The following is a 15314-nucleotide window of genomic DNA, read 5'->3' as shown; positions in this document are numbered from 1 at the left end:
GAAATAAGGATTTAGATGAGGATTTTCTGAATGGTCATTTTGTTCATTTCCCATGATTTTCATGACTTTTTCAATGAGTTCAAAAACTAAGTATGGGCAGAACACACAAGCATGCTTTCATTGTTGAGTATTCTTACTTGAATAGACTGATTGGACTTCAATAGCATTTAACATTAGTGACTTTGTGAGTTTGAAATCAGACTTATTTGAAATATTTAAATGCGGCTCCTCACATATATGAGACGAAATGCGTGATTGTTTCAGATGATGGATGAAGAGGCCACCAAGCGTTACCTTCGGGTGAGCGACGTCGGGCTGCAGCAGGAACAGGCTGAGGTACCATCGACTGTTCACGTCACACAAAACATCCACCTATTAAAACCACACACGTGGAGTCACGTGGCTTACAACTTTATCTTTCCTTCTATTTCTGCTCTGACATTGTAAAGAAAACACAACTGCTCCAGCCATCAAACTAACCCAGTACGTGTGACCAGTTTGTCATCCAAGACTGGAGATGGTCACTTTAAAGTCTGTTTGAGATAACAAACTGACAGGGTGCTTCTTCTGTACCTGTGAAATCTCTCCCACACCACTGGCAGCTTGAACAGGTGATGTAAGGCAGGATGGATCCACGCTCTGACCCTGCCTGAATGTTGCAACAGAAACTGAGACTCATCAGACCAGGAAATGTTTGTCCAACCATCTACTGTCCAATTTTGATGAGTCTGTGAATTGTAGCTTTAGTTCTTAGCTCTCTGGAGTGCACCCAGTGCAGACTTCTGTTGACTGCTAGCTTCAAAGTTCAACACGCTGTGCATTCAGAGGTGCTCTTCTGCATGCCTTTGATCTAGCGTTGCCTTCTTGTTAGCTCGAAGCAGTCTGACCTCTGACATCACTGAAGCATTTTCATCCAGAGACCTGAAGATCATTGGATGTTTTCAGATGATTCTCTGTAAACCTTAGAGTTGGCTGTGTGGGAAAATCCCAACAGATCAGCAGTTTATGAAATACTCTGATTACCAAAGTCTCTTTGAGTTTCAGCAGGTCATCTTGAGTCGTCACCATGTGACTTGCTGATGTAATATTTGCATTCATGAGCAGTTGAACAACTGAATAACTGGCACAAGTTTCCTGACTGACAATAAAACAAGTGAGTGAGAATAAGGACCAGAGAGACCTGCCTGAGCTGTTGTCAGTGTTGGTCAAGTTACTTGAAAAAAGTAATCAGTAACTAATTACTGATTACTTCCCCAAAAAAGTAATCCCGTTACTTTACTGATTACTTATTTTCAAAAGTAATTAATTACTTAGTTACTTAGTTACTTTTTAAAAACACGATTTCCAACCTGAATAGGTGATAAAGTGATAGATCTTTCAGCCCAATTCTACTTTTTCTACATAATCATCATACAAAATGTAATCAAATGGAAAAGTCTCTTTTTTTAAACTTGTTTTATTAGTTTTAATCTTTTAACTTTATGCATCAAGCAAAAATTTAATTATCTGCAACATTCTCTGACTGGAAGAAATTTGTTTAATATTTAAACCTATTTTCTGCACATTCCAGCACATAAAATAAAATATTTTGTGTGTTTACACTCAGTCTTTCAAATAGATGCAAGTAAAACACAGCAGAAAATAAATAAAATCAAAGACTAGCGGTCCTGTTGCTCTATTTTCACCTGTAAAGCAGGAGTGGGGTAGGCGGAGGTTTACCCTGGTGCAGGTGTGCAGCGGTCAGTGGAAGAATCCACGAGTTTCTCTGTGAATTTCCCATTACGTCGTAGCTACTCAGAGCTTGTTTAGGGTTTTTTTCGGTGTAAAAAGAAGTTTTCTTCCCACGCACAACGGACACTAATGTTTTTGTCACTTTTTATGGAATCAAACTCAAAGTAAGGTCAGTACTTCCACGCTTTAAACGCTGCACGCTCATACTCTCTCCGCACTCGATATATGATCCATTGTTGATCTGCACACAGCTGTTGTCATGAACATCACACTCGCTTACGTCACTGTCATGAGACATTCTCGCAAAAAAATCACGGTTTTAGTAACACAGTAACGCAGCGTTCCTACGGGAAAGTAACGGTAATCTAATTACTGTTTTTCCAATAGTAATCCCTTACTTTACTCGTTACTTGAAAAAAGTAATCAGATTACAGTAGCGCGTTACAAGTAACGCGTTACTGCCCATCTCTGGCTGTTGTAACCTCAAAGCCAGACTTAACTATAAATTATGAATATGGGGAACGCAGAGGCCAAAAACCAACAGCCACTCAAAGCAGAGCTGCCAAATGACCAGGAGTCATTTACCTGGAACTTGAAATGCTGACGGGCTGATGATCAGATGGATACTTCTGTTCAAGAAAAGAGGGCAGAGGATCTAACACTAATGATAATAAATCATAAACTATGTCTGCCATATATGCACTAAACAAACACACAAGACACTTGAAATACATTAGGTTGACAACACTTTGTGTAAAGCAGGATTTCTTGCGTATAGTTTTAATGCAGCGTGTTGATATTTCACACCGTCCACCTCCAGTTGGCCCTTGGCGCTTCAGTAAAGGTCATTTTAACCATATAAAGTGAATGAAGGCCGGAGCAGTAACGCGATCACATGTCACAGTGGACCAATGTATGGCAACGACAGATCATAAAACAATTAACAGATTTAGAGGTACAGATAAGCTGCTATTTGATCATAAACAGTTGTTAAGTTCATGAAATTGGATCACCAAACATTAAACACCCATGTACTTATTCTGTTATTCTTAGAAACAAACTCAGCTTTACTTTAATGGCTGTCTGTCACATTTAAGCTGTAAATCACCCATGTGGCTGCAGAGTGTTTAGAAAAGTTCTTCTGAAAACATAAAAGGTTGGATAGATCAACTGGAAACCAGCGGACTTTAGACATTAGTGAGGGTCCAGAGCCATAAAATGTCGATTGTTGACATTTCTCATGATCTGTATGTGTGTGTGAGAGGTGGGATAGTTTAGTGACTGATGGGATGAAACAATAACTCTGTGTCTAGTAAACAGACAAACAGAGGAATAGGTGTGCGTTCCTCTTTGACATGTGCTCACTCAGTGTCACGGTGGAGGCGTGGCCTTCCACAGGTTAGTGGGGCAAATGGGCAGACCAACAACAACCAATACCAGCACACCATGATGAACACACCCCAGTTTCTTTTCTGCGTTATCTGACTTTTAGGAGGTATGTCAGTAAGGAAGCCATCACATGACCCGATCAGAGATTACACCACACAACTACGTCACAATATTCAAGGTTTTTGACCTTGGTAGTCATACAATATAGTAATGAAAAAAATAATCACTGACAGGTTTTTGCAGCACGAGTCCAATTAATGTAGTTGGTTCACAGCAGTTTGGTGCTTCTGCAGCCGTTGTAGTAACCTGCAGGAATGAGGTGGCTGGCCTTGTACTAGTCAGACTTTTAAAGCATGACTCTCAAAAACTGCAAAAGCAACTTTGTGGTATTTGGTTTATAGGTGTCCCCTAATATATGTTGCAGGAAGCCTAAACTGGATAAGTTTAAATAATGCATGGATTTTTAAGATTTATGTGACATACAGAAGAGAGTTGACCCCATATGTTATCAGCTTGTTGGCACCTTCCGATCCTCCAAAGATGAGGCTTGTTATATATCTAAAGGGTGACCATAAATTTTTCCATCAGGGCTTTCCAGCTTTGAAATGATCAGCCTGAGGAGATAAGGCTCACAGAAGTATTGGTGTTTTGCTGTGATTGAATTCTTTATGGTCTTTTACTGCCTTTGATTGTCTTTTTGAAATCAGCTTTCAAGTATTTTACAGCACTCTCTGTTTTTGGTGGTTCTTCCATACCAGTTTTATTTCTCTTTACTTTATTTTTGTTGGTTTTCCTATTTCTGTTCTAATAAAATTATTACTATTTTTAAAAAAATCTCTGAACACGAACAAAGTCCTGCATCTCTAAATCAGCAGTCTTTTGTCAACTTTTAAAGAAAATCTGGGAAGTATTGAGGAAAACATAAAGAGCAAACAGAGTAACTTCTAGGGCCTTAGTAATTCGTCAACCATTGAAATTCACCTGCTTCAAGAGGTTTGGCTGAAGAGGACAAAGGACAAAACCCTACAGCCCACGTCTCTAAACCCACTCTCTCTCTCTCTCTCTCACTTTTGTACACATGCACGTTTCTGGTAAAGGTAGGGAGTAAAGTTCAGGCTGGTCAAGAGGACAGAGAGATCACCGTCCTGCCCCGGAGGAAGACGGAGGAGCCGGATGACACGACCACGGTGAGTGTGATTCACCTCTGAGCTCTGAGAAAGGCCGTCTATTTATAGAAAACATATGCAAGTGTTGGGGCTCTGTAATTTTTAAGGTTTAGACTGAATGTAGGTGGACACATGAGAACTGCAGCTAACCTCTGGGCTGTGGGCTCTACATGTGAAAATATGTGTAAAAAACACTTTGGAGTCAGAGTGAAGGACCAAGCATTGTTGTTATTAAGACAGTTTCTACCCATTTATTGGGAATTTTCCTTTCCAAATGTTATAACATAAGAATTCCAAGGACAAAATTCATATAAGACACTTAATTTGAAGGGTAACACCTTATAGTTACTGAATCTGTGCTCTTTTAGCAACTACAGATGGATCGAATGCAACCTCACTCTAATGAAACCTCAGGTTGTAGTTGAGGGTTTAAAGTTCTCATGAATATTAATGACAATAAAGTTTGTGGTTTAGGCGTTGTGTCCTGTAAGGGCTCAGTCACATAAGTGTAGAGACTGGTTGGCGATGTCCTAGAAACAGTCTGTTGCTAGGGAAAAACGAAAATTCACCACCTGGTTGCTGGAGTTCGCTGGCAGACACTGTTTAACTTATTGCTGAAGACTCAGTAGGTCACTGCGCTGACTGAGAGAAAGGCCGGTATATAAAAATGGAAATGAAAAAAAATGTATATTTCCCGAACAGTTGGTCAGTGGTTGCTAGCTGTCTCTAGGTGAAATAAGTTGCAAGTTGTAGGTTGCAGCAAAAATGAAAACGTTTTTCTTGAAAGACAAATGTTCTACATTTGGCAATAGTTCAGACAAGCTGGCGTCTTCTATGCAAACTACTGGTGTCTGCAGCAATCTGTTGCTGTGACCAAAGCAGGTAACAGGAGACCTCCAGGGTGGCATAATTTACATCTTTACAACTAGCAACAGTGGGCAACCTTCAGCAACCAGTCACCAGCTTGTCAGGAATACCCCTTTTCCCTAGCGATCACTGGTTGCTATGTTGTCGCCAACTAGTATCTAGGCAAGTGTGACATAGTGATTAAGACCTGATTATATATATTAGATGAAAATCAGAAACTGAAAAAACATCTAATGAACAGATGAAGACGCCATCATCTGACTCTTCCTGCTGCGCGTCCTGTATCAGTCTGAAGGACAGATGTCCTCGACCTCGGGGAATCGTCAACCTGCTCATCACCAAAGGTAACGAACACTCATGATGCCTGATACCTCTTCATTAAATACTCTACCTGACCAGCAGCACTGTGTAAATGTGTCCTGTCAAACTGAATCTTAATGGGATGTCACGTCTGCTCGCAGTCTGTTTGTTTGCTCTGCTGTTCGGAGTCGTCTGGTCCATCACGGGAAAAGAGTGTTTACCTGGAGGGAACCTGTTCGGCATCATCATCCTCTTCATCTGCTCCGTGCTGGGAGGGAAGCTGGTGGGAATGATCCAACTGCCCACACTGCCCCCCTTCCCTCCACTGCTTGGTACAGCCCAATCACTCATTCCTTTTATAGTTTAAGCAAGTAGAGCTGGGCGATATAAGATTTTTTCATATCACGATGTTTTTTTCATATCAGGCGATAACGATATATATCACGATATAAGCCAAATAACTATATTTGTAAGATTTAAATGTGCCGTTGCTCACAAGTAAAATGTGAAATAACCAGCAGCTTGTTTTGATTTAAATATTTATTTCCCATAATAAGTTCAGCAGGGCAGATGTACTTAAGGAACATGAGACTTTTTCAGATAAATAAAGGCAAATATTGCAAACTACACAAAAGGTAGCCGCTAAAGCGTTTAAGTTTCAAAATAGAACAAACAAAACAGACTAAATTGTCAATTCCACTTAGAAACAAAATATTAATTCTAAAAATAAATCTTAGTTTGTTTTACAGAAGAACAGACAAAATTGACTAACTTATTTAATATTGCTTTGGAAGCGCTGTCTGAAGAAATGTTTATGTCTAAGGAGTTGGTAACGAGGATACATTACCTTAATTAGCGGCTTGAATCCTTCATTGTCGATCGTGTTTATTGGTAGCATGTCTTTAGCAAGACAGTAAGCTATGGCATTCGTTATTTTGCTATGCCTCTTAGCTTTTTTGTCATATGGTAAGACGCTGGAGAAAGCCGACTCAATTGACTGTTGCTGCTTCGCAGGGATTCTCCTGGTTGTTTTCGATGACGAATTAGCGCTTTCAGTCAGAGATTGAGCGTGCTCTAGTGGGTGGCACTGCTTCAGGTGATAAAAAAGGTTTGTTGTATTTCCAGACTTTGTGGAAACTTGCTTTTGGCACAATTTACAGTGCGCGTTACTCTGTTTTTTTGTCACACTTGAAATAGCCAAAATACCTCCACACTACGGAACTTCTCTGGCCTTTCCTTTTGACAATCTCTCTGGCATTGGAACCATCATCTGTTTTCTCTTCGGTAACCTTCGGTCACGCTCTCGGTTGATTTTTCTCTAGTCAGCACACTCATTTCCTCCATTACCCGGGCGGCACGGCGGCTGGCTGCTTCCCAAACAAATACACATGTGCGGCTTGGCACTTGAGCTGTACGTAACAAGTTAGGTGACGTGACGCTGCGGCTGTGATTGGTTCGGCTCTGCGCTACTTAATTTGAATTGGCTGTTCATTCTTTTTATAAGAGAGGAAGAGAGAGAGAGATGAGGTCTATCGCAATAGTTTCATTTTTCTATCGAGAAAAAGTTATTTTGCAATACATATCGTTATCGTTTATCGCCCAGCTCTAGTTTAAGCTAGTATAAAATCTGTGTTAAGAGCCTCTGATGTAGATCTTCCCAGCAGTTATGCTTGTGTGTCTGTGTTGTGCTGCAATATGCAGCATAAACAGTAGAGGGTGGTTTGTGCTCTCTCTTGGAGTTCATCCATTCTCCTTGAGTCAATTAGAAGAGAAAATGGTGACATTAGAAGTAAGCAAAAATGCAAAGGTGGAAGCACTGGACCAATCACTGCTTTGAGGAGACGCAGGTCCATTTGATGATGATTTAATTAGACAAAGTGATTAGGTAGAACTTTATAATACAGCATGTGGCTGTAATTCCCCTGGAATTAAATTGATTCTCTGTGTGTTTTATCTGAAATTATGATTAAATTATATTTACCTACAAACACAATTCAAGTTTTTAAAGAAATAATTACAATGTAAGTTATTTGAAGTTGACCATATTTTCGGGTTTATTTACCAAAAAGGTTTAAAAAAAAATCCCACTCCTTCATCATACATATGAAAATAAGTGAAAAGAAGAAAATCCATTACTTTTTCATTTTTTGTAGTTTTCCTAAAGTCCTTTTGCTGGGATAGTTTTGATGGTTGAAGAGTGTTTGAGTTGGCTCCATCATTGTCAGATGGGCCTTTGCCGTTTAGTGTTTCGTTTAGTGCACATTTTTTGTAGGAAAGGGAGAAAAATCCTTCTCATATGTTTTGTGATATAAAGGGCCATTTGAATAGTGATACACACCAACATAATAAGAAATCAAAGGCAAAGCGAATCCCCTAATAATAAAGCCTGCACCTCTAAAAGTACAGCATAGTGTAAATTACTTAAAAGTTGATACACTACTTAAAATTACTGTAATTATTTTTTTAATTCCAGTAAAACATGAATTGTTACCCCTTTATTATAACATACTGTATTTGCCAGCATTTGTAGATAAAAAGAATTGAATTGTAATTTCAGATGCATGTTGAATCATTGTATTTTAAAGTGCACAGATTATGTTAGCTGGGGTACAAGTGTGGCAACCATGTAAAAACCTGTGTATGTGTGCGTGCGTGCGTGTAGGTATGCTGCTGGCGGGTCTGCTGTTGCGTAACGTTCCTTACATAACGGACGCCATCTTCATTGACACTCACTGGTCTGCAGCTCTGAGGAACATCGCCTTGTCCATCATCCTGACCAGGGCTGGTCTGGGCCTCAACCCTGAGGTACACAAACATTCAAATATCAGTCTAAGTTTCTGACATGCTGGTAGTTACACACAGAAAATCAAATGCAGTCTCTTAAATCTGTGTTTGCATGCAGGCTCTAAGTCGACTGAAAGCAGTGTGCGTACGTGTTGCAGTTGGACCCTGTATGGTGGAAGCCTGCATTGTTGCTGTGGTTTCTCACTTCCTGCTGGGTCTGCCATGGGTTTGGGGTTTCATACTGGGGTAATTTGTGCGCGCGCACACACACACACACACACACACACACAGCTATTTCTTTCTGTATGACTAGATTCAAAGTAAGTAAAGCGACACTCATTGCGCCTGTGATATTTGTGTTTGTGCAGTTTTGTACTGGCTGCCGTTTCTCCAGCAGTTGTTGTTCCTTCAATGCTGCTCCTGCAGAGAGAAGGATATGGAGTGGAGAAGGTAAATTATCACCCGTTACTATCATCACTACATTTGACTGATGAAAGGTTCATCCTGCCACAAGGGGCAGCGTATGGGTGGAAAACAGATGAGCCTGAGATGAGTCTATAGACATGACACATCATCTGTGTGGGCTTATGCAGAGCAAGTATAAAATAAAAATAACAGCAGAACCACCTGCAGGACTGTAAACATTACATAACAATTGACACCATTAATAAAATCAATATAGGGGCCTCTAGAGATCCTCGAGCTCCATCAACACCTTCTCAGTGATTGCTAAGCTTCCTAATCATGCTCTACCCTCTTTACAAGGACCCACAGTGGTCCTTAATACCTCATACAAAGTTACTAAAGCCAGCTTAAGCAACACTTGAACCTTTGATAGGATACTGATTAAGTAGCAATACTCTTCTAAAAGAGTTGTACACCTTATTGGGTTTCACAACAACCCCAATACCTATAACACACCACTAGAATCCCTTCAGCTATTTTTCAAAGCGTTTATCACTTCAAGTCTATTTAAAGGAAGAGAAAGCATCACCAAAAAGATCTAGGGCTCCTCCAGTAAAGCCCCTCAAACCCAAGAGCTTCCATGGGAGTCAAGAAAGATCAAGTCTTCTGCTCTAATATGAATCTTTAATGTCACTGTGTGTTGTTCTTCAGGGAATCCCCACCCTCCTGATGGCTGCTGGAAGCTTTGATGATATTCTCGCCATAACAGGATTCTCTACTTGTTTGGGAATCGCCTTCTCTACAGGTCAGACAAAATGTTTCTGTCCTGTGCTGGTCAGTTCGTTCTTTTCTAGTCTACATGGTCTCGTTGTGTTTGTCCTGCAGGTTCTACATGGATGAACATACTGAAGGGTCTGCTGGAGGTGGTGGGAGGCATCGTAGCTGGTATGATCCTGGGCATGTTCTTGTACTGCTTCCCCAGCAATGACCAGGTCTGACATTTTTTTATTAATATGATTTTTACTTTTTTAATTGTTCACAAGATGTGTCTTTAATATCTTCTGTCTGATCGCAGGAGGATCTGGTATTGAGGAGGACCCTCATGTTGCTGGGTCTGTCCACATTTTCAGTCTTCTTCAGTCATGTTATTGGTTTTGCTGGAGCTGGAGGTCTCTGTACACTGGTGCTGGCTTTCCTGGCTGCACTGGGCTGGAAGACTGAAAAGGTATCATATATCAGGATCACTTTAACCTGCATCCTGCCCCCTGGATTTTGCCATGTTTACCCTAAATCAACATGTTTTTTAATGGCTGGCACCATGGAATATGGTTAATCCAGGTATCTCTAACTTCAATCAGGCACCAGTAGCAGAAATGGTGGGTCGGTCATGGGATGTATTTCAGCCACTTCTCTTTGGTCTGATTGGAGCTGAGATCACGATTAAAGCACTCAGCCCAAGTACTGTGGGTAAGAACATTATACTACCAGTATATTTCAGTTAGACTTTGCTCCATTTGGGTCTAGATTTTGTTCTCAGTTACTAGGAGCCCAGTGGGCCCAGTAATCAAAGAGCTTTAACCTGCAGAGCAAAACATTTCACTGCTTGAGGAAATTTAAGATATTGGTTTCCTCTTTGTTGTTCTGTCTATGCCCTTAGGTCTGGGTATGGCCTGCATTCTTATTGGTCTGGTGATCCGTCTACTTGTCACCTTCCTGTTGGTTCATTATGGAGGATTCAACCTAAAAGAGAAGCTCTTCATTTCTGTGGCCTGGCTGCCTAAAGCTACTGTGCAGGTCTGTGAGTGTGTAATCCTGATATTAGACTGCTAGACGATATTCATTTTTCAAGAATAATGTACCCGACTTTATTAACCCTGGAGAACCCATCGGGTCAAATTTGTGCATTGGTTTTCTAGGGAAACCATGGGGTCAAATTTGACCCCATGGTTTCCCTAGAAAACCAATGGGGTCGGCTCTGACCCCATTGGTTCTCCAGGGTTAAACCAGAACTAGAAGCACCTCAGACTTATCCGGAAATTTCTGCATAAAGCCTCTAAACACTCCTAAAATGCCACTGGTGGTCAAAACAGCTATTAAAATATCATATAGATTTTTCTTTGTAACCACTGAAATCATTAGATTGTAATGGTGTTGATTAGCTACCTACATGGCTCCTGAATTCTCTTTATTGAATTCGAAAACCTAAATTACTACAATAACCATGCAAAGAAGTTCTAGTTCGCCATTAGTTATGATCTAAAGGCCTTTAGATCTAGATGACTAAGAACTAAAAAAGTACCTTTTGGTTTCCTTAAAACCACCTCTGTGATTTTAATGATACATGCCTTCATTGCTAATCTGCACGTCTCCTGAGCAGTTATTTATGTCTGTATGTGCTAGGCTGCCATTGGCTCCAAGGCATTGGACATGGCGAGGGAGGAAGGGGACGAGGCCTTAATTAAGTTTGGTTTGGATGTGCTAACATTAGCGGTGTTAGCCATCTTGACCACAGCTCCAGTTGGTGCACTGGGTATCGGACTGGCAGGACCACGTCTCCTGGCCCGGCAGGTCAAAGGTCAGCAGGCATACACATCTACACACTGTGTAGTCACTGAACAGTGTCAGGTGTAGTCATATGTAAACAACAAATGTCTTTTCTTCCCCTTTCTAAAAATCCCGACCTCAGCAGAAGAGACAGAAGGTGAAGCTACACCATCTTACCGCAACGGGGTTGTTCAAGAAAAAGACAACGGGACTCTCGAGAGCAAGCTATGAAGCTTCTGAGTGGAAAAACTGACTATACAAAACTGTATATACAATATATATATATATGTCCACACATTATGTAAATCATAAACAGAATTTAGCTGCAGTTCATTTATATATACTGGCTGTCAATATCTTCTATTTTTCTCATATGCTCAGGTTAGAGACTGTAAATGTGCAAATGTTTGTGTAGTGTACTATATTGATATTTATGCAGTTTGGTAAAATGCAATGATTAATTTTACATTACACTAAGCAGATTGTGTTATCAGCTCATTAGCAGTGACAGAATCTATATTATGAATTAATTTCTGGCTAGCTAGTGTTAGCATAAAGCATATTTGCCACACCAGGTTTCATTTTCTTACTTCATTTTTTATTTTCTTCTGTTTGTCTGTTGCATAAGTGAAGTACAGCTGAGGTCATTCATCATATGGGGACTGGCAGATAGTTTAGCTAGCATGCTAATCTGACGTGTTGGAGTAACAAAGGCAGACTTGATGCTGGAGCTCAGGTCTTTAAACTGACATCACATTCTTTCTGGTGTCAGGTTTGGTTATAAGAAGCTAAAATGTTCATTTTTACTGTTTTGTGTGCTTAAAACATGGTTATTTACAAAAGCAAATATTGGATACAGATTAAGTAATTAACGGCAGTAACAGATAGTATACTGTTAGCTTTATTAAACAGCTTCAAATGTGCAAGTGACTAATCTTAACTGGGTGGGTAATCTATTGTCTAATGACATTTTCAAAGATATATTAATATATTCTTAGATTATATTCATACAAAATATTCTGAATGTTTATCTTTGAGACAGACTTTATTACACGCACCGCTGCCGGCCTGGAAGCTTGTATCAGTAATCGTGTAATCATTAAGCATGCTGTAATTGTGTGATGTCACTGTGATCAGCTGTGATTTACATGTGCAGCTTTAATTCAAAGCTCAATAAATATTTATCAATAAAGTTAGAATATTAAAAAAGGTTTCTCTTTTGTATACATCAAGACTACAACCACATAATTCAGTCTTAATTCGTAAACGTAATATAACTAAGGTTTTAGGTTCTGCTGGGATCACATGACGAAGCTATGACACACGTATCTGAACTGTTTATGAGCTCACATGGCCACGTTCACCGCAGATGTCAGTGTGTCATGATTCTTAGAGCACAGTTATCTGCACCACGACTGGATCCATGCTTGATTTGATGTGTTTGACTGTCACACTTTGTGTCTGGCCAGTGAGTCTGTTGAGCATTTACCATTTCTCCTTCACTCTGTGGTTCAACTGATCCAAGTGATTCCACCTAAGATTACGTTGGTGATTGTGAAGGTGAGATCTCCTGATGCTTTTCTTCTCAGAGGCTGGATGTGTGTTTTTGTCATGGTCCGTGGTCCTGTGTCCGGCGCTGACGGATGCTCCACGCCAGTCCGTTAATCACCTCTCTGTGGTAACTAGACTCCCGCGAAAGCGTTGCATTAATATCTTGTTGGAGCTGCGTTAAATCTGCCTACTTGTGTCTAGGTTTCAATCCGGCGTTCAGCGTCTGCCACCTGCCTGTCCTCCTGCTCAATTGGATCCCCCGGTGCATCCTCTGGCCCATCCACTACCTCCACGGATTTCCTTCTCACGGACTTCCCTCCCGAGCTCCCACAGTCCCGCTCTAATCATAAGCCAACTGGTCTAACTCAGTTTTGATGTGTTTCCCCCGCTTCCCGGCTCCCTAGTAATCTTCTCCCCTTTCTGTTGCAGCCTCCCACGGTCCCGATTCCGGCTTCCTCGCGTCATTGTTTCCCCGGGTTTTTTAGTTCCTCGTTTTGCTCCTCTGGTTTTCCCGGGTCGCCTTTTGTTGTTATAATAAAGTGTCATTTTCTGCTAGCGCTTGAGTCTGCGTTTGGATCCTTTTGTGCACGCGCGCCGCGGCGCATGACAGTTTTGTATTTTCTACTGAAAAACTAACGATAGTCCCATGATTGGTATCAAGTTGGTCCTAAAGATGAAAAACATGACATGTACTTTAGTTTCTTACTCAAATCCTTGTCCACCAGCTGCTGCCTGAACACACTGAAATTTAATGGATGTGGCATGAGCCTTTTAACAGCCACCAAGTTTCAAGCAACTCATCTAGAGCTGGAGTTTTATTTTAACTGTGTAAATGGGCCTAACCCTAATGAGGGATCCGTGGCAGCATTGTGTTTCTTTGCGAAAGTATTTGGTTAAAAGAGTGAAGAATTCTAGTTATATAGCCAGCTGTGTGCACACCCATACAAACCCAGTGATAATAGTATCCATCGCTTTAATGCAGATTGTTTCATTTGTTTGCTTTTTGAGTAGATGTTGTGAACAGGAAACGAGCAAAAGCCGAGTTAATGCTAAGAAAACAAGCATACTGCAAATTGTGAAAAACAAGTGTGGTGAGGATATGATTAAAATGCAATAACGCCACCTAGAGGAATTTCAACGCAGGAAATATAAATGGTAAATGGCCTGTATTTGTACAGCACTCTACTTAGTCCCTAAGGACTCCAAAGCGCTTTACACATTCAGTCACACACATTCACACACTGGTGATGGCAGCTACATTGCAGCCACAGCTGCTCTGGGGCGCACTGACAGAGGCGATTTTCAAACAAACCAACTAGAAGATGAAAATACACAGAGGCAGATACCTTTAAGATATTCGCTTTTTTCCTCAAACAATTCCAGCATGGATCACAATAAAAGATGAGTGTGGGAGGGCCATCCTATAGTAGAGTCCCAAATTACGCAAAACAGCCTAATATTGAGCTGGACTAACAGCGAGGACCATTAGAGGAAAATCACATTGTTAAGTTCATTTTGATCAATGTTGTCATTGTTGCACTTATGTACCCGGTGTGATTCTGCGTTGTGTCTGTTAAAAAAGGTAAAAGAAAGAAAGAAAGACCTCCAAGTAAATAATTTGCCCACTCCAGCTCCTACGACCAAATACAAACAGTGGGGAAGAGGGTTAGCTCAACCCACCACAACTTCCAAGCTAGCAAGGAGTATATATTCATGCTAGCATTTATGGCGCCTAAATACATTTATGATACACACATACTACACACTTGTAACATCTAACAAAAACAGGCTTAATAATGACAATAATTGAACTAAAATCACAATCAGAAACATCCAGGTGGCTAAATATGCATTATATGAGCGTTTTACAGTGTTGGGAAAGAAATTATACCAACCTCTCCCACAGGGGAATTGTAGAAAAGGGGAGAGGCAAAATGGGTACACTGTATTTATAGGGTTGCACCAAAGAAGAAGAAGAAAAGAATGAGGAGGGGCTCTAACTGATAATGAACATAACTACAGGCTTGGAGGTCCTAAAAGTCAGGTATAAAAGGAATGGTTTGGGGGTTTAGAACACATTTTGTGTAATTATAACAACGTGATTTATGACCCTGTTACACTTACACTTGTAAACCTTGCCTTAAACTGCATGTTTAGATGTTCTTCTGTTCCTCCCCTACACATCGAAGCAATTGGCTATAGTGTTAAACTGCAGGCACATTCCAATCTGAAGGTTCTGGTTGTCTTATCTGCTAAAGGATGATCCCTCCTGGCCATTTAGGAGCTCATCTGTGCTTGTATATGGTGAACCATTAAAGTTGAGCCATATAAAGGGTGAGAGGAGATGACCCTTTGTGATCAGCAGGATGTCACATGCTCGCACACAGTGCTTTAACTGTTATGACACATTTTATGGTTTTACAATGGGGGGTTGTGTCATTTCAACCAGCGGGGCCTGCAAGCGCAGACACAACATTTATGTACCAGAGAAGAAAAAAAACAAACATAAAAAAATACCCTAAACTTTTACACCCAAGTTGCTGTGCAGCAAAAGCAGTGTGGAAGAGGACTCCACCA

The 15314-nt window shown here is 40.7% G+C and overlaps 1 protein-coding gene across 1 annotated transcript; it reads left to right on the top strand.

Moving 5' to 3' along the window:
• Positions 1-243: 243 nt before the first annotated feature.
• Positions 244-11911, top strand: LOC102793643 (sodium/hydrogen exchanger 9B2-like). Its single transcript, XM_087832205.1, has 14 exons — positions 244-336; positions 4218-4307; positions 5395-5497; positions 5615-5785; positions 8116-8258; positions 8356-8483; positions 8606-8687; positions 9354-9447; positions 9528-9634; positions 9718-9867; positions 10001-10109; positions 10300-10436; positions 11043-11217; positions 11329-11911. The coding sequence occupies exons 1-14, from the start codon at positions 265-267 to the stop codon at positions 11415-11417; spliced, it is 1650 nt and encodes a 549-aa protein (XP_087688331.1). The 5' UTR covers positions 244-264; the 3' UTR covers positions 11418-11911.
• Positions 11912-15314: the final 3403 nt, after the last annotated feature.

Source organism: Neolamprologus brichardi, chromosome 3, assembly GCF_056152115.1.
Source record: "Neolamprologus brichardi isolate AB-2024 chromosome 3, ASM5615211v1, whole genome shotgun sequence".
In the NCBI taxonomy this organism is placed as follows: Eukaryota; Metazoa; Chordata; class Actinopteri; order Cichliformes; family Cichlidae; genus Neolamprologus; species Neolamprologus brichardi.
The sequence above is the reverse complement of the archived record's forward strand: the minus strand, read 5'-3'. Positions and strand labels throughout refer to the sequence as shown.

Bases quoted from the DNA above. Each gene is read 5' to 3' on its own strand.
- LOC102793643 (XM_087832205.1), top strand. From the start codon at position 265: ATGATGGATGAAGAGGCCACCAAGCGTTACCTTCGGGTGAGCGACGTC. The intron at 8,688-9,353 runs GTAAATTATCAC...GTTGTTCTTCAG, and splicing joins AAGGATATGGAGTGGAGAAG to GGAATCCCCACCCTCCTGAT. The intron at 9,635-9,717 runs GTCTGACATTTT...GTCTGATCGCAG, and splicing joins GCTTCCCCAGCAATGACCAG to GAGGATCTGGTATTGAGGAG.